General features: G+C 43.8%; 1 protein-coding gene across 3 annotated transcripts in view; it reads right to left on the bottom strand.

The window, feature by feature from the left end:
- ccnd2a (cyclin D2, a) overlaps positions 1–27284 on the bottom strand; it is a 53154-nt gene that overhangs the window by 11667 nt on the left and 14203 nt on the right. Inside the window, exons 1-3 of one of the 3 annotated variants that reach the window (XM_037451428.2) lie at positions 8065–8476; positions 6470–6685; positions 3844–4003 (exon numbers count right to left, since the gene is read on the bottom strand). In XM_037451428.2, coding sequence (XP_037307325.1) covers positions 3844–4003; positions 6470–6685; positions 8065–8256 — 568 coding nt within the window. In that variant the 5' untranslated portion in view covers positions 8257–8476. Of the gene's footprint in view, positions 1–3843; positions 4004–6469; positions 6686–7241; positions 7318–8064; positions 8477–27284 lie in introns of those variants that run through there. The other 2 variants (XM_037451429.2, XM_062562930.1) reach the window with 2 other exon arrangements.

Raw genomic sequence — 27284 nt, 5'->3', positions numbered from 1 at the left:
GCTTTCTTCAGTCTTGCACCTATTATCTCCACTGACACAGCTGCAGCCTTGAGGCGTTGGTAAGTGTCAGTGTTGAGGAGCAGGCCGATCCGGATCGGATCAAAAGGTGAAAAAAGAAAACCTCTCTCTCTCTCTCTCTCTCTGTAGCTGATATGACTTAAAAAAAAGAAGGTGGAAGATGAAGCAGATAGAGACTGATGTCATGACATAAATGTTCAGGTCAAACACGCTGTCACTAACATTTACTTTGCTTCAAATCACAAATATTAGTCTTTGTGGTCAACATGACCTCCAAGGAAAACATGTAAGCTCAGAAACTCAGAAGCTCAGATTCCTAAACCTTATTGCTGGGATGATTGAGGCTTCTGAAGCCAAAACCTCTTGCTTTGTGTTTCTGGTGTGACTCAACTGGCCACAGTATTTACGGTATGATACTGATTACACTAGTAGGGTGAAGGTGACACGAGAGGAGTGGGAGGGGGGTGAGGTCAGGACGTGCCACTCACTGGATTCTCTCTGTGGTTTGCATATTTGGGCGCTCCATGCGATGACAAATGCAATCGGGCCGCACACAATTGCTCAGATCGGAGATGATAATTTGTTGGAGGATGTAGCTAATTTGTTAAGGTTCTGAGTCATCAAACATGCAAGGAGGCTCTATGTAAACAAACGCCAGTAAAGACCATCTCATTGACCACATCTGAGATGAATCATTCGGAGCCGAGTCTGGAGGCGATTCTCCTCGCAGGGAACACTTATACAGGCAGCTACAGGAAGCATGATGCAGCCTCTGGTAAAGTGAGTCTCATGAATCATCTTAGAATTGAACATTTGACCCTCCCATGTTGGATTTAAAGAATTCACATTTTCCTCTTTCTGTTCTGTTCATCAATATTCTCATTAAAAATGAAAATGAAATACCACAGAGATGGCCTATGCAATCCTGTCGTCCCTCTTTCTTTATGGTTAGAAAATGCTGTATACTTCTGTAGTGTGCAGATATTATGAATCCAGGCACAACTTGGTCACTAAAATGTATGTTTAGTGACAGGTTTTTAGACTGTGAACATTTGCAGCAACGCTCGCCTTCTCTGGTGTTTCTTTGATGGTGTTACCTCTCATTGTTCAGGCAGACTAAGAAGTTAACAATCATTAAGGTACTTCAACACAGCCCAAAGACATTCCCACAACAAAACCCAACAAGTGATCAAATACTATCCGGAGATGAAAGAGCGAGTACCCACTTTCTTAAATCGCTTGTTATTTACATCCCGACTTGTTGCGAAATCTCCATTGTGTCCTATGGGACAATTGACTCTCTCTTGGACAGCAGTAATGGCCCTCATCCAGAAATTTCTTTTGATCAACTGCTATAACTATTGTCACCATTCCATGCATTGCATTACAGAGAGGGCTATTGGGAGTCGGGGCATGACAAAAAAATGGACCATAATCCCTGCCAATATGGCAAGAAGACGGAGCTCAATAAGCGCAGCAGACAGGTTGGGGTGCATCTGTCTGCCCCGTGCACCCCGTCCTTTCTCCCACTTTACCTCAATTGAATAAGAATAGAAGAGGAAGCTCAGAGTGCTTGGTGTCTGTGTGTAGGAATGGAGGTTCATAATCTCCCTTAATGAGCTTGTTTCTGGGCTATTATCCGGCGGCCTGCCTGAGGGAAACGCTGGTGTTTCCTATCAAGTGGCCCCGCAGCGCTGACCCTCGCATGGCTCTGCATATGAAATGTAAGGACCCGGGCCTTTTGTCTCTTTTCTCCCAGCCTCTAGCTGAGCTCCCGAGCCATTTGCATAGTCCTGAATGGACCAGCCAATGTTATTAATTAATACAGAGCCAGCCTGCGCCACCTGACAAAATCCCACCGAGTGGCCCGAACGGAACTGTTTCATCAAAAGAGAGGAGCCATTAGGAATGAGAGGCCTTATTCTCCACTTCTCCTCTTTTCTCTCTTGTTCCCTTGAAAACAGAGGGCCACGGTTTCATGCATGTTTTCTTTTTCAGTGTAGGGGCAGCGGTGGTGGGAGAAGGGGTGGGTGGTTGAGAGAGACTGCATGAAATAGGAAGGCCACAGGTGACCTGTTGTCAACTGTCTCGCAAATGTAAATCCTCCTGAGAGATCTCCTCCTCCTTCACCTTCTCAGCTACGCTCCAAGACGTCTTCCAGGAGGATTCTCACCGGAAAACCCGAAGATTTACGGCTGGGAACGTTCCACAAATGCGGTTTCAAATTCCCAGAGATCTTCCGATCCACCAAATGGTTGCCTCACTTGCGCTCTCTTGTGCTCTGTCTTGCCCTCGGCCTGTGTTGGCGTGGATACAAGTCTGAGGAGAGCATACACAGATAAATGGCCTGTTTCTAATCTGGAGCTATCTCCAGAAAGATTCTCTCCTAAAACACAATATCAGGGGGACGACTCGACGAGGCTCGTAAATTTATTTCCACTGCCTCATTGAAGCAATTAAGGACAAAGTGCATGCGGAGTCTTTCACAATGTTGCTCCGCGGAATAGGTCCGATCACTGACACGCTGTCGTTCCACTCATTAACCCGCTGGCACAAAATAAGGGGTGAGAGACGTGGGGTCAGACCGGGACGGGGAGACATGGTAGGAAAGAGCAAAGGAAAGGGAGACGCAGAGAAAGGGCGGAAGCAGGCGCTTCGTTTTCAAGTTATTTTTTGCTGGGAACTCTCCTGTCCCTTGATTGTGAGCCAACACACATCCCTGCAGGTGATCCCATCCCTTTTTGTTGCAAATACCTGTCCCCTCCCTTGTATATCCATTGAACTATACACACTATCTGAATGATGTCAGCACAAGGCGCCGTTTCCCATGAGGGGGTGTAGTTAGCATTCCTGTTTGAGGCCTGCAGAAAAAAAGGAAGCTGCTGCTGCTGCTGCTGCGGGTGGGGGTTACCCAGAAAGCGAGCAACAAAGGCGTGCCAAACAGCCTTATTGTGAGGGTAATTTTCCACATTATTGTAAGACATAAATCCTTGTCAAAGACGAGTAAATGTACTTGATTCTAACCTCTAGTTATGCCTTGTTTGTAGCTTTCAATGTGCAGGTGGAGGTGACGCAAACAGGAGAAACCTGCCCTGTAGTGAATCTCAACATGGGAAAGCTATCATGTCCTCCAGCTGTAGGGCGGGAAGCGTCAGAAGTTTGGGGGGAGAAACAGGGAAGGAAGGTGGTAGGGGAAAGAGATATGAAAACACAACATGCCTTAGAATTGGCTATGTGAAAACAATACACTCCTCTGGCTTTCCCTAACTCCCCTGTTCCCTCCTGCATCTTCTCCGTCTCTTCAGATCATGTTATACGCTCCCTGTCCCTCCCACGTCTCGCTGGATCTTTGATCCTGAGAGAACAATTCACCTCGAGAGCAGAAAGACAATGGCCTGCCCGCCTCCACCCCGTCCATTCCTCTTCTCGACCCCGTGCGACATGGGAATGCCCCTCAACCGGGCTTAATCTGCTTTGAAGTGTTACTGGATGCTCTGGAAGCCACTGATATGCTTCTAAAACATGAGCACATACCAGCCTGGGAGAAGACAAATGATGGACGTCAGACCTGGGAGACTCACCCTGAAACGTCTTCCATGACACACGCTTTTCTAAGGCCGAATATTTTCCCATCGGAGTTAATACATCTCACTTAAGTCACGGCGGGCCGGGACTGGCCCGCGGCACACCCCTGAACGGAGCTGTTACCGCATGTTGTTGAGAGAGGCGCACTTTGAGGACGTGTCCCGCTAGTAGGAGTATGTGCAGATAAAGATATTTCATCGACGCGAGAAAGTAAGTGCGTGAGCTCCTGCCGCGTCCTACCTGTGGCACAGAGGGCGATGAAGGTTTGGACATGTTTGCGTATGAGCACCAGCTTGTCCTCGGGCAGCGGCAGCCTCCTCACAATGTGCTCGATGAAGTCGTTGGGTGTCACTGCTGCCAGGTTCCACTTCAATTTTACCAACACCACAAGTTCCCACTCCTGGAGAGAGAGAGAGAGAGGGGGGGGGGGGGGGGGAGGACAGAAAGAGAGAGAGAGAGAGAGAGAGAGATGGAGAGACCCAGGAGAGATCAACCACATATTTACATTCTGTAACAGTTTAGAAGGCACGTTCCTAAAGTCACAGCTGGCTGCACTGCGGCCTAATGCGTCGGTGCCTCTGAAGGCCCTTCGCCATTACTATTACTGAGAAAACTACAAATTACAGAGAAACTCCAGCAGCGCCACCAGCCCAGGTGACCTCACGACACTGTCTCCCTCCCCGTCTGTCTTGTCTGGCATCTGGGGACTTTCCAAAAGAGGCCCACCAGAGGTTGTCCCATGTTTGTGTGTCTGTGTGCGTTGTATCCACAGGAAATCACATTATTTTTCTATATTGCATCTTTCTGCCAATTCTGTTCTATCAATATATTCACCCCTTTAGAGTAAGGTACGATACGTTATAGGAAACGCCTTGGGAAGTGTTTGAAGTGCACAGTTTTGAATCACACAATACTCAACACCTGATCTGTGTCATCGGACTAAAGAGAATGAACTTCTCTGTACTTTACAAATCACTTTCAACGTGGCTCTCTTAGCAAAATGTGGAGGGACAACAGGCGTGGTGTTCTTTTCTGTGAAGGGTGAATCATTACTTTCACTTCCTTGAGGAGGAGGTGATTAACGGAAGAGGTGGTGACTAATTTGGGAAAATATTTCGTGGTTTGGTTCCGGACTGCAGCCTTGTGACCGGGACCAAGGATGCTCTTTATTTTCCCTTTCAGTGAGAGACCACATGGACACAGTCACGAGACAACTCAACATGGCTACCACTGACCCGGCATGCAAATACAAGGACCATTTTTCAGCTGCTTCCTGAGCTCTGTGATGCCACGGACGTGGATAGAGGGCTGGGAAGGGTTTTAAACAAAACATCAACAAAAACTAGTGTGCCTGTACCCGCAGATTCTCATAAGGGAGGAAGTGAGAATTGGAAAGCACCTCGGACTAAAAAAGGTTACAAGTATCCTAATCTACTTGCTTGAAGGTGTGCAATCACTATGTGACAGATTCAATTTGATCATATGCAAATCATGGCCCAACAGCAGTCTGTTGATTGAGTCAGCCTCTAATGTCTGCAACGCGGCTGCCCCCTGCTCTCAAAAGCCTCTTTCCATCGGAGCCAGCAAGCAGGATTCAGGCCGACACGGAGAGCTATGAAGAACCTTGCAACACAGGCAAGAGTGGCAGGCATGCAGGCACCCACTTCCTTCTGCTACTGCCTTCCTCTGGTCACACCATCGTTGTAACATTGCGGTTCTCTTTACAAGAAATTGTTACCAAAGACAAGGACAAAAGAAGAAAAAAAAAAAAAACGATCACATGCCCCGAGCAGCTGATCTCTGTTTCCTGTATCTTCATGTCAGCCAAAATACTGCCTTATAGAGAAACAGAGAGAAGAAGCCCCGGCAGTTCGGGGTCTGAGGGCTGGGTCTTCAGACTGATCATAAAAGTAACACGTTTTTTGTAAAGAGCAGAAAAACAGTCTGCCCTGTCTAATGTCAAACACCACTTTCCTACTTGAATGTATATTCAGTTTTCTAGTCACCTTTACAACTATAATACACTAACCATTGCACCTTTCCGTGAATCAGAATATGTGGCCGCTTTCCCAACATGGGTGGGATTGGCAGTTTTTTACTAAGGCATTATGAAGCACCACAGAGCTGTGGGGAAACACTTATCTCATGTGAAACTGAGTCAATTAAGTGGTAAGGGCAGCTGGTACCATCAGGCCTCAGGGAACATAGCACAGTCTAATGGCATTTTTTCAACTCTTAATGACACCTGCAATCCCCACTTAAACTTATACTTGTATGCTTCACTCTGACTGGGACCCGCATTTCATCGTGGAAAAATGTGTGAGGAGCAAAAATAGCACCGCATGACATAACATCAGAAATGCTTGCATCAATGGTTATTTTTGGATGAAGGCTGAACTGTAAAAGGCAAACTTGTATTTCTCTGTGTCTCTCCCTCTATGGCTGACAGGAACAGAGTCAGAACTTTGGCTGAGGTTCAAGCTGACCTCGTTGCTCTGTGAAAATATCTGCCACTAGATGGCGATGGAGACCATTGCACGGACAGGATGGATACCTTAAAGCCCAGCGGTTTGGTACAGTGAAGAGATTCATTGTGGAACAATTCAGTGTGAGGCTTTGGATTTTCATGCACCTTTTGATGATGGCGCTGAACAACAGAGCCAGTAAGAAGAGAACAACCCTGCCGCTACATTTATAAAACAAACGCCTTTTAGGGGAATTAATACCTTAAAACCACCCCCCACCCCGCTTTTCAAGACACACCTTAGAAAACATACATCACGGAGTCTTGGTTATGTCAACAACATGAATCGTCATAGGAACGACAGTGAATTTTGTGAAAAGTTTTAAACCAACGTTTGCTTACCAGCAGCTCTTGTGGTCTGATGGAGTTATCTGTGTAGATGCAAAGCTTCTCTGCGGTTAATGGACGGGTCTCTTTCAATTTGGATGCAAGAAACATGCACACTGCTCCCAGCAGCTGCAGGTTACACTTTTTGGTGGGTACCACAGCTAAAAATCTATCTAAGTAGTTCATGGCCAGGGGAAAAACTTCTTCCTCGCACTTCTCCTCCTCACAAACCTGAAGAACGAGACAGCAGACAATGCAGCAATGTTCAACGTTTGGAATCAGTAACCCACTCTGGAGCGAGTAGACTTATTTTCCAGCACTTTAGAATGTGTATAAAACGTTTATGAGAAAACGAAACAAAACTCTAATCACATAAAGAGCACATATAAATTCAATGACACACATAGTTGGGGCCCGGCCAACAATTTGCGCCCAGCCCCAATCCGTTGCGACATCAGAAATTAATTCGGAATAGATTATTTCACAAAGAAGGAAATAAGTCCCAGAAGCATATTATCAATAGAGTCGCATTCCTGTAGCCCAAGAAGAAATGAATTCAAGTCACAAATACACGAGCCCAAAAAATCCCGACAGAGCAGCACACGGAAACACATTTTTTTTCATTCGTCATATTTTCATAAAATAATTAAAAATACAGATAAATTATCTTGACTCATTTCCTTCATATCATAATGTTCGGATGGGTCTTCTGTATCATACCCGACAATACATTACCAAATCCATGCACGATAAATAGGAATAAAACGTCAAAAATAAGGACAAGTACCAAGAGGTTGGTCCGATGTGCGTCACTGGCGACCCGATATATTTATTTCAAAAATTAATTAAAAATCTTCAGTGCGTCGGACCTTTAATATATTTACATGAAAATAAAGAGCACAGCCTTGGCATTGTTTATGGGTACGCGTCGATCAAAAATATTACACGAAGTGCCAAAAATCGAACATAATTCCACAGTGAGGCAATGCGTCGGGGGGGAGATCCAAAGGACAAATAGGGCCCTCGCCCTTTCGGACGTTTCGAATAGATACGTAAAATGTTTACAACGCTTCCTGAGACCATAAATATATTCAGTGGACATAGAAGACCATATTCTGTCATTGCCGACGTGTTTGTGTCGCTGTTATTGCGTTTACGACACTGTAAAGTCCTCTTTAAAACACGAGCGCTCCTGTAAAAAACCAACATGGCGATGATCACCACAGGCACACATCATCGGGGAGTGCATACGTGTGCATGGAAATAGTCGGTCTTTCTACAATATTAACATTAAAGAATCAACATGCAGCCCGTGCAAGCAACACGTGAAGCACAGCGTAGAAAACCCTCGGTTGTCACAGATATCACAGCTCGAAGTTTCACGGACAACGTCTTCGCGACCATACTTAAAAAAAATGGCAAGAAGTTACAGAAAGCGACACATTCGGTTAATATGAGGTATAAGCGGCCGTGAAAGAGGGCTTTAAGTCCCATCTGCCGTCCGACTAATGCAAACAGCGGCCGGTAAAGCAGAAACTAAACAAACCAGGAGGCTTTTAGGTCGAGCACGGAAATAATACGACTTGTAGGCACTCGGTGTTTCGGTATACCTCTAACATCCAAGTAGCGACCATCCTCCTCATAAACGGTTGAATATCTTTCTGGACGCCTTTGAAATAGGAATATTGGGGTAGAAACCTCTCCTCTATGGTCAGCAAGCTCTGCAAGACTCTGTCATCGCACAGGAGGTTCGGATCGGGACGAGCTCGGATGGTGTCCATTTCGAGGCAGAGCAGCTCCATGGTGCTTTCACTTAAGTAGAAAAAAAAGGTAGTATTTCTCTCACGGAAGCGTAGAAGCGGCGTTGCAGAGCAAAAATACAAAATGATGGCAGCGAAAGTGTTGAAGAGGCATAAAAAAGTGAGACTGCAGGAGCTCCGTAAGAGTAGTCCTGCCTCTCCTTGTCGAGAACTTTTTCCTCTCTACCCACAGTGCGCCTCTACTTTCATCCGCCTGGCCAGATTAGGCGCATTTCATGCATGCGTCACTGACGCAATTCTCTACCCCTGTATAGACCAGAAGCAACATGCTGCACCCCCGTCCCTCTTTCTTCTTCTTTGGCAGCCACGAAATCCTTCAGCAAACGTGGTTCATTTAAGCATGAATAAAGGTTGAGTTTTTAGATCCCCAACAGCATACATTGATAGGTGCATGATAAATACATGCACTAAAGTCGACATTAAGCCGATTTCATTACATTTAAACATAAACCACTTCTGTAAATTATGTGGATACATTAAAGTATGCGACTGATGGATGTTTCATTAAAGCAGGGGCTGTCCGGTTAAACACATTCTTCTTCGCATTTTGATGAATATATTCTTCATGTTTTTGCTTTGTTTTCTTGGGATGATAATTACAGAGTGGATAGAACAACGGCAGTGTCAACATGATACATGAGTGAATGCTTTTCTATTATTATTATTATTACCCGCATTTTCAGGATAAGAAAGCTGTCAAGAAACCAAGCTTCTAATAAGTGCAATAAGTGACTCCTCATAAGAACAGTTTTGAATAGAGAGGAAGAAAAACTCATTATTATCGCTATCTTTTTTAAATGTCAGGCAGTTTTTTTCAAACGGACCCATTGAACCCAAGTGTGCAGCGTATCTATGTGACCATAAACACTACATACAGCTGCGGGTGCGCGTGCGAACACACACACGCGCACGTTCTCACGCAGACCCACACACGCAGGGCGTTATGAACTATTTAATTCATTGCAGCCAAACTGCTTGTGGTTGATGACATGGCTTTCTAGGAAATGTGAGGCAGCCCTTATTTTTTTTAGTGTTCCGTCAAAGATAACACAAAGACCTTTGTCGGTGGACCAAAGACACTTGACTTTGCTCAACCCAAATATTATGAACAGACTTAACAATTATTGCTATAAATCACTTAATTTTTTTTATTTTCGGACTTCCTTGATAATTTATGTAAAACAAGCAGGTGGAATCGAAGCTGAGAGTGTAAGTCATTGAGCGGGTAATTAAAAAAAATGACTGCCAAATGATTTAGCCTCACATAAAGTGACAAAGGGAATCTGCATGGGTAAATATGGTAATCCGCCTCCTATTCTTAGTCAACTTCAAAGACTGAGCCTTGAATGAAACGAGACTTCAGTGCATCAGGACAAGACTGGAGACTGTAAGTCCTCAGAGCTTTAGAGTTGTTAATTTCCATCCAACGCTTGTTGGCTATATCGCAATGCTTGTGAGAAAAGTGGGGGAAATGTCTCTTTAAAGTTTTTTTTTTTCTTCCAGTCTAAGTTGTTTCCTCCTCCCTGTGTGTCTATTTGCATAGCCAATAGTTCCTCAGCACTCGACCGAGGGTGTGTGATTGTTACTGGGCAGACTTCTTCTTTACCCCCCCCCCCCGCCCCCCACGCACACACCCGCCTCCCTCTCTCTCTGCACCGCTGTGGACAGCTATCAGTCTCACCCAAGAAAGGATGTCACTGCTGCCTAAGTACGCACACCAGAGTGTCTTGAGTGGCATCTAAGGGTTGAGATTTCGTAAGTTCATGATCGGCCGAACAAGAAGCTGCGACACGGTCTCTATACTGACACATCTCATCTGCAGTGCATCCTGGGTAGTTGATGACATTTACAGAAGTGTCTGTATCTTGAAACGAGGAAGACTCACTTCAGAATCACACTTTCTAAATAATAGGAAAAGAACAATCAAAATGATTGCATCCTTAGATTTTCCGATGGAGATGGCATTTCTACACAGTATAAAGAATTCAATTCATTCAAAATAGGAATTTTCCAATTAATTCACGCAACATTGTTTGAAATCATCCTCGGAGGAGTGCACACTCCAAATGATCTGGTTACTTCTTTGATGCAAAAAAAGAAATCATTGGTAGAGTTTACAGAAGCCAAGTCCAATGTGGCTGGACAGGGTGCTGATGTGGAGAGACAGGTGCTCCGAATCCTCCTCCACATCCAGCACCAGCAGCTGCCCTGCTCCAGCTCTCCAAACTGCGCATTTACGCATCTCAGAGTCATCAGCCCCAGCATTTCACCACAGGCTGAGTTCAGTAATCGTCATGTTTGCTTCGTCACAAGCACTTCAGTCATTTCATCTTAAAATAATATCACTTATAATGGGCAGCAGGTCCGTTAATAAACGTCATCATTGGCAGCATGCACTGCCAAATGCCAACCTGGACCTACTCAATCCGAAAATATTGCTTCATTCTATAGGTGAAAACCAATCCTTTAGTGGAGTTGATTTAAATGCATCTTGTTTTGGACAGTATCATTTCAATGTTTTCCATCACGTGAAATATTAAAACAAGGCTGGTAATGTCACCTCCCCAAACCTTTCTTGAAACAATATTAAGTTAATTCACCATCATTCAAGATTTTTGATCAAATAACCTCTAAAGACGCACGTATTAACACACATGTCAAGAGACTTCTTTTTCTCTTCTCCTGCAGCAGAACAGTGACGCCAGCGGCTCATCTGAGACGGATCTCAGGCAGCAGCGGCGCATTTCGTCCCCGGAAGCATTCAGTTATCATATCAGAATAAAATCGGAACACATACCACCGATTAGAAACATTACACGATATGACGAAACACACTAATTACATTAATGTCAGAACCATGGGGGGGGGGGGGGGGAGGATCAGTCATCGCAAACTGAAGTTTGATAAGTCCCCCCCCCCCCCCCACACTGCAAGAAATATCCCTTAGATCTAATGATTTGATACAGTTTCGGGGTTTGAAACATTATTTATCTCTATTAAACCTTTAATCAAATCAATCAGACGCAGAGTCGAGCCCACTTCCTGGCAGCTTCATCAAACGCTGCGGTTTCCTGAAAACTATGAAATATTCTGCCTTCATGCTATAGGTTTTTAGTTGCAGAGGATTCCGGGGAAAATTGCCGAAATGATTTTCTAATCAAAAATACAAACAACCATTAACCCCTACTCTTTGTTTTTTTTCTGTTGTGTTTTCATTCAAAATGAGACTTAAGGAAGCGTACAACGAGTGAGGGTCACTTTTTGCAGTGACGTTAAAGCCAGTGACTCATCACCGGCGCACATGTCTCCGTTTAAATCCGTTACAGCGACCAGGGACGAAAGCACGCCGCTCTGCTCTGTGTTATCTTGCTTTTCTTATTATTTTTGCCGACTTCAAAACGAGAACTATGACGCTTAGAAAAATGTCCCATGAGACTAAATAGGTGTCTGAAGGGGAATTTGGCTCCTTTCGCAGCAGAAAGAAAGAGTTGTGAAATGACAGCAGCAGGTCTGAGTGTGTTTGTTTGGAAGCAAAACACCCTGAGTGACAAGTTAAACAGCTCTGCCTTTTCAAACAAGTATGAAGGGTTTATTATCTTTGAATTTGTCAGGCACCTTACAGGCAAAACTCTCAGAGCAATATGAAACACCTTATTTTAATTGCACATAATGATGCATTTTATTTGTTTATTTGGTATGTTTTACACATACTGTATAATGAAGTGCAAATATCAAAATAACAATCATCATGTGGGTTTTCTCAAGCTTCACAATGAGGCTACGTGTCCATCAATTTGATAATGAAACTAAAATGAACAAGAATAGACAATGAAGTTAATGTTATCAAACAATGCAAACTGCAGCAAATAGATAAAATCTGTTTAGTTGTGTAAAGAAAATACCTCCAACACGATCTGAAAACAACACACCTGCATCAGCAGGTCAGCAGCTGCCATGCAGGAAATACAACTCTTTATGAAATTAAATAAATGGATTACTGGTATCTTATTATAATCTGACACGATCTAACTAATCACTACGTTTCTTTTAATCTTTCGAATGAACAAAAAAAATCAAATGAATCTGGTATAATATAAAGAAACTGGTGGATTTTTGTGAAATTCCCCCAAAGTGTCCTTCTCTTATAGAATTGTGTAATTATTCTATGAATATCTTTGTTTAAACTGTTGAGCCCTTTCTTTTATCATGATTCCCTTAAGGTTCATTTTTGGATGATTTTTAATGAAGTTATTACCAGGCCAACTACAATAGATTATGTTTAATTATTTTAATGACTGACTCATTATTGAAAAGAAAATTCAGAGATTTAATTATTTGTGAGAAAACCATGTGAAAAAAATGAATCATTTCATGCTTACAATTCAAGTGTGGCCATTTTTGTATTTTGTGAATAATTAATCTGCTTGATTTTCATTTTGTTTAGATTCTATGAACATATAAAATGTTTCGCTGTTAAACTAAAAACAGGGAGTATTGTTTACAAAGGCTAAAATCGGAAGAGGAAAAAAAAAACATTTTGAATATTATTTGTTAGAATTTTTACTTAAATTTGTCATCATGTATTTTCATTAGAGGTGTTGAACCTTCTTTTTTTAAAATGCAGCAGTTTAACAATAAATTAGTCCAACAACCAAGCAGCAGGTGAGAAGTCCACAACAGCCATGCAATAAACATCCAGCAGCATCCTCCATCTTTCTGCTACAATTTACAACTTTACGAGGAATAAATCTGCCAACTGAACCTTTCCGGTCGCCTCCTTCTTGTCAGAGAGGAACATGGAGAAATTTCGGAGAGCAACAAAAGCAATGAGCACCGATGATTTCTTTAGGCTGCTCAAGTGTGATGACATATATTCAAAATTCAAATGGGAAAAATAGTTTTCAGCCGTTCTCCTTCGAGCGTTTCAAACGATATTGAGCGGCATTGCATGGTGGCTATCACACTCCCCGTGTGATTCACACGAAAACATCACTATCACTTATATAGGATTTGTTTATCATGCCCACATTTCCTCATTTTGCACGTATTTTTTTGTGGTTGAGTAACTGCAGATGTGTCTGCCCAACAACAACAATGCAAAGAAAACCTGATCATCCTTGATAAAAACACCAGACCTAAAAAACTAATCTCCAACCGAATAGCTTGAAACACCACAAACATATATACATGTAAAACCATTTAGTGCAAGTTTGAATGCATTTCCTTCAGCTGCATCCCACTGATCCATGAAATAACGACATTCTTACGTGTTTACGCACAAAACCAGTATGTGTTGGCCTTGTCCTGACCAGACATGCTCACTCATCTGAACCCAATTTAATGCACAAACAAGTGAAACGCTGGACATTGTTGCTGTGATGCTGTTTAGATGCAGCACCATGAAGATCGATCAAACCAAATGTTCCTTCACCTCATCTAGGGTGAAAAATGCATCCAATAAAACAAACTAAAACGAATCAAAGACAAATATCTGGTCAGCGATCAGCTGACATGATAAATGACCCCCCCCCCCCCAAATGAACAAGAATTGATCTCTAGTTTTTTGGGAGCCTTTAGCTGATGAGAGTGAAGCTCGTCCCTGACATCTCCGCTGAACACCTGTGGGATTCTCCCTCCATGACTGATGTTACAACAATGCGGCTTTGGCACCGCGGGCTCCCGCCCTGCCGACGTGCCTCACACTCCTTTAGAATTATCTATGCAAACATGTCCTCCCAAATTCTTTGAGACATGCCCTTATCTCATTAACTGGAAAAGCAAAACACGTCAAGAGCCAAGTCCTAATTGTTGACTTCTTTTGGGACAAGATGTAGACTCCATGATGAAGTGGGGGACAGGGGTCCTCCCTGTTTGTAGAAACAACACATCTAACTAAGGTAAAATGCCTTTCAGAGCCTCGGGACAAAATGCAACTGGTGCAGTGCTGATAACGGCTGTTGAAGTGACTGCATTGGCAACTGGATTTCAACCACATTGTTAATATTTGTGTGGTATACGTCTGTAGCCTTTGATAGAAGACCAGCAACGCATTGCTTGATACAACGGCAGAGGCTTTGCACATGCCAAAGTGTCATCTCCAAATTTCATGATCGAGAGAAAAGCTCATGCCACAGGACAATAAGGACCTAGTACAAAATGAAGTTGAAGTGATACTTGACCTATAGAGTTTTAGACATCGTCAGACCTGTATCGTTCTACTCTATCGTACATTTGACTGAACCATTAAAAAGGTACTGAGCGCTACAGTCATGGGACAATAGTAATAAACTTGGGTTAACACAGGAGCAAACTCTCTGGGATTCGCCTTCTATCTACCTTCCCCATTCTGCCTGCCTCCCTCCCTGCATCCATCCCTCCACTCTTTCGCATGCTTGACCCAGTCTTTTGAACTCCACCAACAACTTTTCACGCAGTCATCAAATCCGGGGCCAAACGAGCCCGATACGAAGGTGGGTTTGGAGCACCGGCTGCTAAATAATGTCAAAATGTCCTTGCTCTAGGAGAGAACAAACTGCTTTCTCACACTTTTTCTCCCCACATAGCAGCAACAGTGAAGGCTGCCTCGCTCCACACAGAGCCGCGCAGAGTGGCTCAGCTGCTGTCGCTGTCTCTTCCCCTCCTGCTTCTCCAGGATTTTCCCATGTTCATATCACTAGCCCTTGACTTTGTCACTCATGTAACAGCTGCTTGCTGATACCACGCCACAGTTCCAGCCTATTGCTCTCCCTTCTTTCACCACGCACACCAACAACAAAGGCATTGTTAATCCAGTGGAGTCCTTGGTGCAGAATGCAAGAACTTCAACAAGAGAGGTAATGTACGTCAAGACAATAACTACACTTTTGCAACAAATCTTTTTTCCTGGATTGTTTGAAAATTGTGTCTCTTGGTGCCTTAGGAGGATCAACATCCTGAGGACTTCCACCTGGAATCACAACAAGCTCAGACTAAAACACGCTGAGCTTGAGGTCAAAGAGATCTCACGCCATGGGCTTTTGAGAGAAGCTTCCTGGCTCTTGAATAACGGCTCCAATCAAAGAATCGTCGCACATCATTTATTAAAAGTGTTATTACGGCTACGCAATCGGGATGCTGAATGATGTGAGGAACATAGCTGCAGGGGGAACCTCGTGCAGAGGGATTGAGCACCAGAATAACCCACGTTATGTCAAGCCGTTTGTACGAATCCTGTTTAATCAATGAATCACTCACCGCTCCCAATAACGAACAAAAGGAAAGCTGCTTATTTACACTGAGTGTGTCAAACACACGGAGAACATTTAGATTAACCATATGGCCCCCAAAACAACTGAAATCCCTAAAAATAAACCCAAACACCAAATATAGTGAACACCTGAGCATGAAGCAGCCCTCCCGTGCACACATGTATGCAGTAAGTGCTACTGTTGCCCTTGTTTCCTTATCACCCCTGCAGATGGTACAGATGGTACATGGCAGACAACACAATCTCAACCATTATTGAGGGTTTTCCTCCTGCGACATCCGGTCGCACCGCTCTGGTGTCGCTAATAATAAACACTGAAAAAAAGAAAGGGGACACAGACGCAGGAACACCTGATGACAAAATATGACACATAAAATAATCACACATACAGACTTTCTGATCTGCTTAGTGATTGGTGACAGAGACAAATGGGTATTTGCCACCACCGTGTCGCCCCACATGCGGCTTCATCGCAGCACCACGCATGAAGGTGCATCCACCCTCGCAAACACTCTGGATCGGCCCACAATAATCTGGTCTTTTTGGGAAACCGAGGCGTTGGACTGTAATTTACAGGCCGTATCTTTCAAGTCTTTCCTTCGGATCCACTGGTGGCGTCAGCCGCTGAGCCCCTGTGCGTTTAACCGCTACATGTGTTGCTCCCTCTCTCTCGCTCTCCGAGTGGCACAAAGGTAAAAGGAAGCTTAACAGCCTGGGAAAAAGTTGAACAGTGTGAAATTACCTTGATCCAAAGATTCCTGCCACATACCAGCCCAATGAACCCATAACAGAGCAGGCACTCAGTCAGAGAGTCCTGCCTGCAGGGAACAGCTGAGACATTACAGAGGGAAAGGAGGTGGGGGGGGGAGAGGGAGGTGGAAGAAAGAGAGAAAGATAAATGGGAGCAGGAAAGAGGCCCACCTCCAGTAATCTCCAGTCTAGAGTCCGTGGTCGGGGCCAGAGTATATCTAATGTACATCCTATGATAACGCTGGACAACTGGTAGGTGGGGTACCGCTGACTTGATTAAGTCAGATTTCACACTTCGAGGCCTTCTGGGGAGCAGCTGTAGGGCTGTGGGATGTTGACTAAATATTGTGGAAGAATGAGACGACAGCGGGTAGAATTGATTCTTTTTTTTTGACAATACATTGTCAAGGAGTTTGTTGTTCAACATTTTGAATTCAAGGATGCTTTTATTTCAAAGCTAAATTGTTTTTTCATTAAAGACAACAATATTCTTCAGACAAACAATGCAGAGCTCTGTGATAGAAAAGCATTAAGGTTTAAGGTTATTTTAATGGATTAAGGTGTTTGTTGACCTACTTGCCTTGGCCAGACAGCCATGCTTTGATGCTCTGGTAAAGGCACGCAGGGCCAAATCTGATGGTAAATCATCGACAGTAAATAGATGCTTTGAAAACGTTTCGCTTCGAAAAACTTGAGACTTGTAAATAAGTTATTTTTAAGCTACTTCACCGAAAAATACATTTTTGATTCTATAAAAAGTTTCAATGCTGCAGCAGGTGAATTATTACGATGTATTTTTTACTTACTGGCCGATCTTTCATTGAAGACTTCATTGTGATGCACTTTTATCATTCTCTTTAGAATTCCCATGTATTAGATGTGCCTCATTTTAAACTATTTCAAAATAAATATCTATTGTTATCTATCTATATTGTTGGTGTGACTGCTATCGATGAACAATACACATTGAAGTCAAATGTTGGATTAAACAGTCAAACGATAAAACGATTCAACTAAAATTGAACTAAATACAGGCAGTCCAGAAAGAGAGCAGGAGTTTCTGTGACATAACCAATTAATACAGTTCTCACTCTAAGAGCGGCATCAAATGAAAGAACCAAATGCAAACAAATGGCTATTCATTTCAGTGTGAGGCTATAAAAAATTGTTTTTGTGTATTGGTAAGTCTGACTGATCTGATTGAGATAAAACAGGTGAAAATATGCTTTTAAAGAGCCACAACATAGAGATTGGGTTTTCTCCCTAGAACATCTAACAGATTACCACTAGGGCGATGTTGACCTCCTTCATTACAGAAAACCTTTAAAAGCAAACACTGAAATCAACTGTAAGGAATGCCTGTCTTGAGACACTGTTTGGGTTTCTTTGAGAAATAAAGGCCATGACAGGTCTGAATACAGTCATGTGAATGATTGGAGAGGGAGGTCGGTGTGATTTTATTTTTTCTATCTCAGACACAACAATGGATGGATGCATTTTGTGTTGGCGGAGGACCCAAACACCCTTCGCTGTATTTCAATCTGTCTTCATAGGTTCTATCTGAATAAAGCTAATCATATGCTTTGCATGTGACATGGCAGACAAGTACCAGCAATCTGTGGATAAAAAGAAAAGATCTAAGTATTTATATGTAATCTATGGGTAAATGACATGCCATAGGTACGTAACTGCAACTCAACACAGTGGCAGACTGAAGGAGGTTAAACGGTTTCAAGGTAATCCAGAATTTGGGTGTTGCTGTGTTAGTTGTTTGCACCTGTTCCTTGTGTGGCAGCTTGCGACAAGTTTATTCTTATCAGAATATCTGCAGAGCCTCAGCAGTTGGGCGCTCTCTGGGTTTGGAAGTCTGACAATGTTTTGTAGCCAATTAGAGAAACAGTCTGTTGGATGTACCGATTTTGACGGTGCCGGATATGAGCAACAGTGCACTTTGTGCCACATCTAGAGCAATGTAACCTGAAAGCTGATGGGAGTGTGCCATCAGGTGCAAAATGCTCATGCTGCACAACTGAAAGGCACAGTCAACTTTCTTTTTGACTGCTGTTGTACGTGCAAACACATGAGCAGGTCTTTGCCTGTCAGAAACAAACACTGAGACGAACAATTCTCAACTGTGGTTCTGTTTTTACAACATGTATTGAAATTTGTCAGGTGTAAGAATCCATCAGTGTTTGTAAAGAGTGCTTTAACATGGGGACAAAAGAACCTGTTTAAAGACAACATATAAAGATAGTGTTTGTATTCCAAGTTAGATTTAGTCAAGGTGTAAAATTCACCTCACCTGAGGTCCACTGACTACATTGTGTATTTTCTTTTTACCAGCTCTCTCAGGAAGAAGAACAGTGCATGCGTTTTCTCATTGTAAACAAATAGTGTTTTGTTAACTTTCATTTCATCCCACCCAAAATGAATTGCGTGTATCCATATGGGCAAACAAACACGATGAATACATGTTTTAGAATCTGCACATCATGTTCTTCTTCAACATGCTCTAGACAGGTTATATTGCCCATTATAGGATTATTTAAGTTTTAAATAAAAATTATGATTTTAGTTCAAGTTCAAGTACTAAACCAATTACTTTTATCCTGTCAATTTACTGAGGTACAATCATGGTCTTTCTTGTTATCAATGCCGGATAATTCATCTAGTTTACCTGCATGTCACAGACAGCAGGTAAGTCAGGTTTAACGGTGTTAGGTTATGTACGTTTTCCGCTTTAAGCGTGTAGTAAGCCTTTTGTTTTCCGCTTTAAGCGTGTAGTAAGCCTTTTATCACATCATCTTACAAGTACAAACTGAAAATGAAAGTATCTGCGTCTCAGAGATGCAGCAGAGTAGGATGAGTGAAAGGTTCCCCTTTTATCAGAAATGATAGTGGGGGATTTGGTGTGAAAGCGGAGAAGCAAAACACTTTATGACAATATGTCCATACTGGTAAAGACTGACAAGACCTATAATGACTGATGAGGAGCCTTACCAGCACATTGGACCTGGACTGAATGGTTGGAAATTATGACCTGAGGTCGGGTCGGGGTCAACGGCTACTGGGACGGTTGCAGACCTACATTTGCAGGGACTAAGATAAGTCATGTAATTTTTTCAGTATCCGATTGCTACCTCGGGAACTGGGAAGAAGAACGCACAGATAGTAAACTCAACCTTATGTGATTCCCCCTCGGAATTAAGGAGCTGGACATTCATGTTCCATTTCCTCAGGAATGTCTACTGGAGAACAAGAGAGCAGCCACACATCACAGGCTGCCATTTACCTTACAACCCCCCCCCCCCCCCCTCCTCTCCCTCACGCCTTTAATCATGTTAGCTCATACATAATCACATTTCAATTACAGGAGTGTGACCCTTGCCTCCCAACATGCCTAATCTAATACATATGTTTCCTAAAAGACAGAGGGATGCCTTGTCTTGGTAGGAGGAGGGGGAGAAAGAAGCACGCATTGACACGCTGTGTCATGCAGAAGCTATAAAAGGGGATGTGGCAGTTCACGTCTGATTTGGCCTTGGAAGCCACCCTGCTATTTTTAGCAGTATGTATGGGCCGTTTCAGGAAGTGATGTCAACACTGTTGGATCTGGATCGGCGACGATTGGGAGCAAAGTTGGGGGGAGAAAGGAGGATACAACAATCCAACAATCCGAGTGTGTGTGCCTCCGTCAGCCTTTAAGTCTGATTGTGTGTGTGTGTGTATCGGGGTCCCTCTGAGGCCGTTCTGTAGTTCTATCGTTCAGGAGAGTGCAGCAAAGATGAACTCGGTCATAAATTCACTTTTCCCCCCTCACTGTTGGCCCCCCTGGGTAAGGTAATTCTTTCGTTCAAGACATTTTCACCATGTCCCTGTTTCCCTCTATCCCTCTCACTCCTTCTCTTCGTCTCTTACCTCTCTTTCTGTCCGCCTGCTCTTTCACTCTGTAGTTCCCACTCTGCCTGTGTGCTCAGCGGCCTTGTGTCATTATTATGGGCCAATTTGTGTCAATGCTAACATCCAATTCATCATAGGGGCCGGGGGGCAGGGGGGGGGGGGGGGGTGGTTTCCGCCAGGGCTCGGGGGGCTTGCATACCTCACCTCTCACATTTTCACCATGGTGGCATCCGCTCCACCATGGGGTCGGAGGTCAGAGTTCTAGACCTCCTGAGTGATCACTGACTTCTCTGCTAACCCCTTCCCTGAACTCCCGTTCCTGCTCCCAGCCAGATCTCTTACATTTCCAGGTCTTCACCCTTCTTCTCTTGCCCCCCCCCTTTGGTTTTTCTCTTTGTTGACTCCCAAATCACCCGTTCGTCCACTGCCTTAAATCTCTCTATACTTCCATGCCATTTTTGACAAGACAAACTCCACTTTTTCCTAATGAAAGTGGGCCACTAAAATGCCTGAATCTCGCTTTATCTGTTTTGACTTCATGAGGCTGATGTTTCTGCAGAGAGAGTCTGCACCACGCTCCATACATTATGCTCCTTTTCCCAAGCCTTGTTCCACCAGCAGGCTCCCTCCAATCCTCCACAACCCAACCCCCCCCCCCCCCCCCCCCTCCCCCCATCAATGGCTCACGTCGTTTACTCTCACTAAAGCCACTGCATGCGGGTTGATGGTTTTCTTATGAATGAAGGGCCCAAACGAAAGTGCATTCCTGTCTCAGCTCTGAGAGGAAGCAGCTGGCTGTCTGGTGAGTTCATGTCAGATTGGTGTTTTATGTCCACATTCTACACAGGAGAATGAGATTGCACGTTGAGTTTAGCGAGAAGGAGAATGACGAAATACACCAACAAGAAGAACTCCAATAGGGCCCCGGAGGACTACGTGCAGAGAATTGTTGTGGAAAGGCCGCCCCACCACCTGAGGTTTCTCCTCCTGTGAACCGTTGGCTGGGACAAAGGAGGAATTGAAGCTGATGTCAAGGTGAAAGGTCAAAACATAGAGCTAATATCTGCTGTGATGGTCTTGACTTACTTTTTTCCAAACATTTTTCACGTGTCTGTGTCAAGGCTTCACGTGGACGATTTCAGTCCACGTGAAGAGCGTTGCAAACTAATTACGTCCTCTGCAGTTCACGCTCTGGATACACAACGCAGACAGATTTCAGAAAAAGGGTCTGCAAGTGAGAACTTTCCAGCTATAGCTTTAAAATAAGCAGCTGAGCTGAAAGGATCCTTGTTGTTGTGAAGTTCCCAATGCTTGTTTAGGGATGGTATTTGCTGGAGATCTGTGCAGTGAGAGTTTGGCTCCGCCGCGTCGCATGCTGCCAGACGGAGGCAGGCATGGGGAAGGAAGGCATGTGGGGCACGAAAGTCCGTCTCTATTCTGTTCACTGCCAGCTCCTAATTATGCTCAATTACACCTTTAACACAAGTGGGCCGCTGTGGAGGTTTCTCAAGGTGTGAGGTCAAGCATTTCCTGTGTCTGTGAATGGGCCAACGTCAGGGGAATTGTCTTGCATGGGCCTCCCTCTCTCCCCCCCCTCCATCCTTCCCCCTCTCCGTCTATTTGACCCCTCCTCCACTAAGCCCCGATCCCAGACCTCCACCATTCACCAATGAGTCAGATAGTTGGGGCTTAACCTCTGATGCTTGCTAGGGCTCTCTTCTCTCAAACACAAACAATCAGAAAAAGCATGTATACCCCGACTCCCTCACGTACTCTCATGCATGTTTGCATGGGATGCATGCAAATAGAACTTGTAGATCAAACATGTTAGCAGCCTGAAACTGGAGATAAACCATAAGAATTAAAAACTCAACAAAGATCCTTTAAAAAAAAAAAAAAAAAATTAAAATATTTGCTGTGCATCCAGTTTCACCCCGACGATGTGCTGGTGATCTAAACTTATCTAATCTCTTTGACAGTGTGTTTTCATGCGTCAAATTGTGTGAGTCACAGCTTGAGAAGAATCGGAAAATCTGCCACATAATGGTAGTGTACCAACAGGTTGAGTTCCCACACCCAGTAGGAAAATAAATACTCCATAATCACTGCCTATCAAAACAGGGAAAACCGAAAATGGCACATTCCATGGGAAATCCATAGCGAGCAAGTACATGCTCGCTCCTCTGCACTGACATTTCAGAGACACGAGGGAGAGATTAGAGGCACATGTGGAAGGGCCACAAAACCAGGATGAAAGATGGTTGGATATGGGGGTTAGGCCCCCTATTTTTATAAGATGAATTGTTGGTTGAAGCAACCTCATGCTGATTGAAGAGACTAAAGGTAAAATCTGGAACTGGCTCAACTAGATTTAGTTGGATGATTAAATGAACAAAACAGGTTCAAAAATTGAACAATGTACACATGTAAAATGGTATATTTACATGAAACATGACATTTCTCTCAGTGAGCAAGCGGTCGCTGCAGGACACAAGGACAAACAGACCCACTTTGCACGATCCGAAAAAGAGAGAGTGAGAGTAAGAAATGAATGAAAAAACATCGCTGGCCAGAGCATTTGTGTTTAGAACATCTCCGAAACAACCCATTTGCCCACCCACCGCCCCACAGAGTCCAAGCCACCACGCAGTGGATACAGTTACTGCAATGACCTGGCATTTCCCCCTGCCAAGAAGACAGGAGTGGAAACAAATATGAGAAGGAAAAGAAAATGTCCTCTGAGAAAAATGGAAGGATTCTTTTTCTTAAATGCTGAGTCGAGAACTTTGGTTATTATTGGAGGTGGGGAAAAATGAAAGAGGTCATTCATGACAAAGAGCCAAGATATGAGGAAACCACACTTGTGTCTGCAACAGGCACTGGGAAGGCTGAGCCAAGTCTTAGTCTCAGCTGTTGTTCCAAGCCACACATTTATCACACAGGCACTTCCCCGGTCAAGAAAAGACCCCCACAGGCGGCTCACGGAGGGGTGCAGACTTGCTCAAGTGACTATAGATGACCCTGAATACCAGGGAGTGACAGCTCTGTGGGATGAAAGGAGGACTTGTCTATGCCCCTGTCTTTCCATGTGACTTAAAGTGCTGTCCCACGTTAAGGTAGCGTGAGCCTTTGGAGAGAGACAAACTACCTGGCCAATATCTGTGCGCTAGATTCCCAGTGTGAGCCATATGAAGAGGAGGAAAGCTGAACTGGGTGGAATATGGCCCATAGCTATTAAACACACGGCGTTCTCCTACTTCACATTCTTCACCTTGGAAAAAATGAACAGGATAGAGAAGGTGGAAGGAGTGGGTGAGAGAGAGAGAGAGAGAGAGAGAGAGAGAGAGAGAGAGAGAGAGAGAGAGAGAGAGAAAGGCAACAGAGTCCAACCTCCACTATACTAAAGAGCATTGTATGTAGCACTTCAGTGGACTAATGATTATAGGAAAGCTTTTCCAGGTTTTGGCCATCTGTCACTTTTATGAACAGTGCGGTAGGAAATTGGGTCTTTGGGTTGTTTGGCCTTAGAATAATGAGCCACTGAAAATGACTATTATAGATGACCTCCTGGCACTGTGCTCATATGGAGCCAATCGAGATGGAGCTTCAGAGGCCTCTTAACAATCAGGGATAAATCAAATGGATGTTACGGGTCAGGGGATGTGGGTGCTGCAGGAGGTAGGCCTGGGAACAAGGTAACGTTTTTTCTGCATGGAGGAGGGCTTGACTATGGAGTGTTTCTGAATGAAAACGGCCTTGTTCCAATCAAAGAACCGTCAAAATCTTTTAATGCTACACTTGAAGTCTTGAAGGGTGATTCAGAAAAAAAAACAAGGAGGCACTTTGAGTATTACTTCTCCAATTAACCTCAAGAGAGGGGAAATCCTTTTCTTTATTATTTGGTGAAGTAATTCAAAATGTGAACAAGTGAAAATTGTGGGAAAGACAAAGAGAGCACAAGAGGGAAAGGATGAGAGGGGGATATGTAAGAAAGGAGGAGAGAGGTGTGTATTCCAAAAAGCCTATCAGTGGTAACGCCAAGCCCTCTTCGGATGCCCCTCAGTCAAAACAGACAAAACACCTGATAAGGTTGATTGTGAGAGACATTCCTCAGCTGAATGGATGTGTGCCGATGAGGGCACGTTGTGTGGTCAACAGTGTTCACACAACTGATATCAAAAATCCAAGTCCCGAGAGAGTTTGCGGCAAATTGTCACACAGGTATGTAATAACAAAGATATCGTCAATGCTGCCTCCTTGTACGATAACAACAGATGGTTTGACTACAATACTTATTTGTTAGCTGGATTGCTAATGTTAGCCACTCGCTAGCCTACATTGAGGGATCCCCTGAATTTAACTCACAGTTGGGGGTATGGTGTGAACCCTGAGACCTCCGGAGTCCTTTGTGCAGTCACTGGGTCAGTAAATACTACTACAGGAAGGGTGCTAGTTAAATTAAAAGGATGTGGGAATCACTGGCCAAGATGCGGACATGCTTTCAGTATGAACAACACATATGTAAATAAACATGCATGTTAGAGTTTAAAATTAAAAAAAACATCCTGTGTATATGAATGTTCACACACAAAAAGACTCACTTCATACACACAGCGGGTTAGGTTTCAATGCAATTTGAATATATTATACTAGAAGTACGGGTATGGAGAATTATTGGTTTATTTTAAAGGTCATGTTGATGAACCTCAGTTGAGTAACATAAGTAGTATTTCATGATTTAATTGTTTTTGTAATTACTAGAGTAGTGTAATCCACCAGACCTTTTTTGTTCTATACCACTAGCATCCACAAAATAGTTACCAAAGAGTTGTTTTTCAAATTATATAGTAGGGAATACAGCAGAACTGTATTTTATTACCAATTTTGTACTGCAAATTTTGACATGTAATTTACAAAAGCTAATTCTTTCAGAACAGGGCTTTAACTATATAGTAATACAACTCAAGATGGTGCTGCAAATGTTGAAATATATCACTCAGAGGGGTATTGATACCAGTCAGAACATTCCAGACATCCTCGTGCTACTCCAGTTTCCAACAGCAGACATCTGGTTGATTCAGTTTCTCCGGTAAATTTGGCATGGTTAAAACCCCCCTGTGAACTTCCGGACAATTTCTTTCCCCGGGCTTTTTGCATGCACGTTAGAAATGCTAGTGTGTCCAGGTAATGCAAATGCAGACTGTAATAAATGGGTTAAGTGTGAGCGCTGCACGCTGTAGCCGCCCCTCGTGGGGACAGAGGCAGCTTCTTTATTTCCATTCTCTCTCCTTCTCTGATGCTGCAGGCTCCCATGACTCCCTACAACCTTGGTCCACTGTAGTGAAATGTCACCATACTAGGATCATTGTAACTGTTATGAAGGAGGTTTGGATCAGAAAAGTTACAGAAATAGACAATTGGAAAAACATATGAGGAGACTAAATGTCTTCATATTTCTTTTCCTTCTTTACGTCATTCTCTCTTGGACAAGCGACCTTATGGAACATTTTCTTTCTGTCTCTGTTTTAAGTTGAGAGTGTGTGCTTATGTTGCAGGTAATCTCCAAAGTGCACCGAGGAGTCGTCCAAGGTGTCATAAGGCTTTTGGACCCCAGCCCTCTTTGACCTTAAAAAATATTAAGCAGTTTGAGAAAATGAAAAGGAAACCAACTGAAAATTAGCAGGCAAGTATTGGATGTTTGAAAATGACGGTTCAATCAATGAGCTCAGCTGTATATCAAGTAGCTCCCTCTCCTTCTCTCGCTGTAGCTTGAGATATGTTGTGCCAGAATCACTTGCTGCATGCAGGCGGCTGCCCTGGCGAAATGTGGCAAGTAACACAGAGTGTGAAGTGAGGGCTGCAGGAGCTGCTACAGGGGATGAGGGGGAATTGCCGGCCTGGATGACAACATGGGCTCCGTATGAATAACGTATGAAAACGTTAAAGACACACGTACATGTGCTCGTACACAACTCACGCACACACAAACGTACTCCATCCGCAGTTCAGTAGTTACAATGTCATACGGACAGACCCTCCACGCTTAAGGAGAGGTACATCTGTGAACTACAGAGTGTCCAAAAAAACAGTAACCGATACAAAAATCTGTTAGTCAAAGTTAGAGGGAGGTTAAAGTTGGTGTTTTTCCAGTGTTCGCGGGCGTAGAGCGCAACACACATATGGCAAATTCCAGACGCACACCGTAACACGAACAAAAGGGCTGAGCACGTTCCTGTCGCTCTTGCTACATTGTTGTGGCCGTTAAAGCCAAAGTGGAACGATCCAAGTGGCGAAAGCAAGTGACGGCTCCCTCACAGTCGCTGCATGTAGCCGCTGTCGGGCACAAGTGTCGATGTGTGTTGTACTTGCTTTAAAAATTAAAAGACGTTGGCAAAGACGTTGGCTATGTTGTTGTCGGATTTTTGGAAAAGGCAGGATCGGCGGAACCGCGAACAAAACGAGCGAATCATCGTGTTGTTTCGGGCCTGTCGTTCTGCAAAGGCCACTCTCTCGTGTAACACAAGAACCATGCAGAGAGCTAAAGGCTGTCCCCGGTGCGCTCCACTCTGGATTGGATGCAGATGCTGGTTGATCAAATATACAAGTTTTAAAGAATTGATTGATATATGAGGAATAGACAAAAAAAAACGAAAGTGAAACTGACATGAGGATTTGACATACCTTGTGTTCGAAACCACGCCCCCGCCCCCCCCCCCCCCCCCCCCCCGAGAGCAACTCTGGGTTACGAGTTGACAAGCGGAGCAAAAAGGCAGACAGTGAGGGACAGAATGAGAGGCATAGCGAGAAAAACTGGTTTGAAAAACTTCCTCGGTTTTTGCACTGTTCCCAGCTTCAATTTCAATATTTGAAATACATTTTAAATTGTTGGAAGGTTTCATGATGTCCTTTTATCCTCAAAGAGGAAACCACTGATTTAGGTGGTTGTACAGTGACAAAATCTCAACTGTGTGGATTGGCCTGAAGTAGCTTGAAGTATTTACGTTACACGGTTGGCACCATGTTTATTTTTGTGGAGCATTTTTTTAAACATTAATTTTGCTGGGTGTGTTTCTTAATAATTTCTTTAGGGGGGATTCAATTGTTATTCTCAAAC

This window comes from Pungitius pungitius, chromosome 6 (genome assembly GCF_949316345.1).
Source record: "Pungitius pungitius chromosome 6, fPunPun2.1, whole genome shotgun sequence".
NCBI classification, from domain to species: Eukaryota; Metazoa; Chordata; class Actinopteri; order Perciformes; family Gasterosteidae; genus Pungitius; species Pungitius pungitius.
This window is presented reverse-complemented; position numbering and strand designations above follow the sequence as displayed.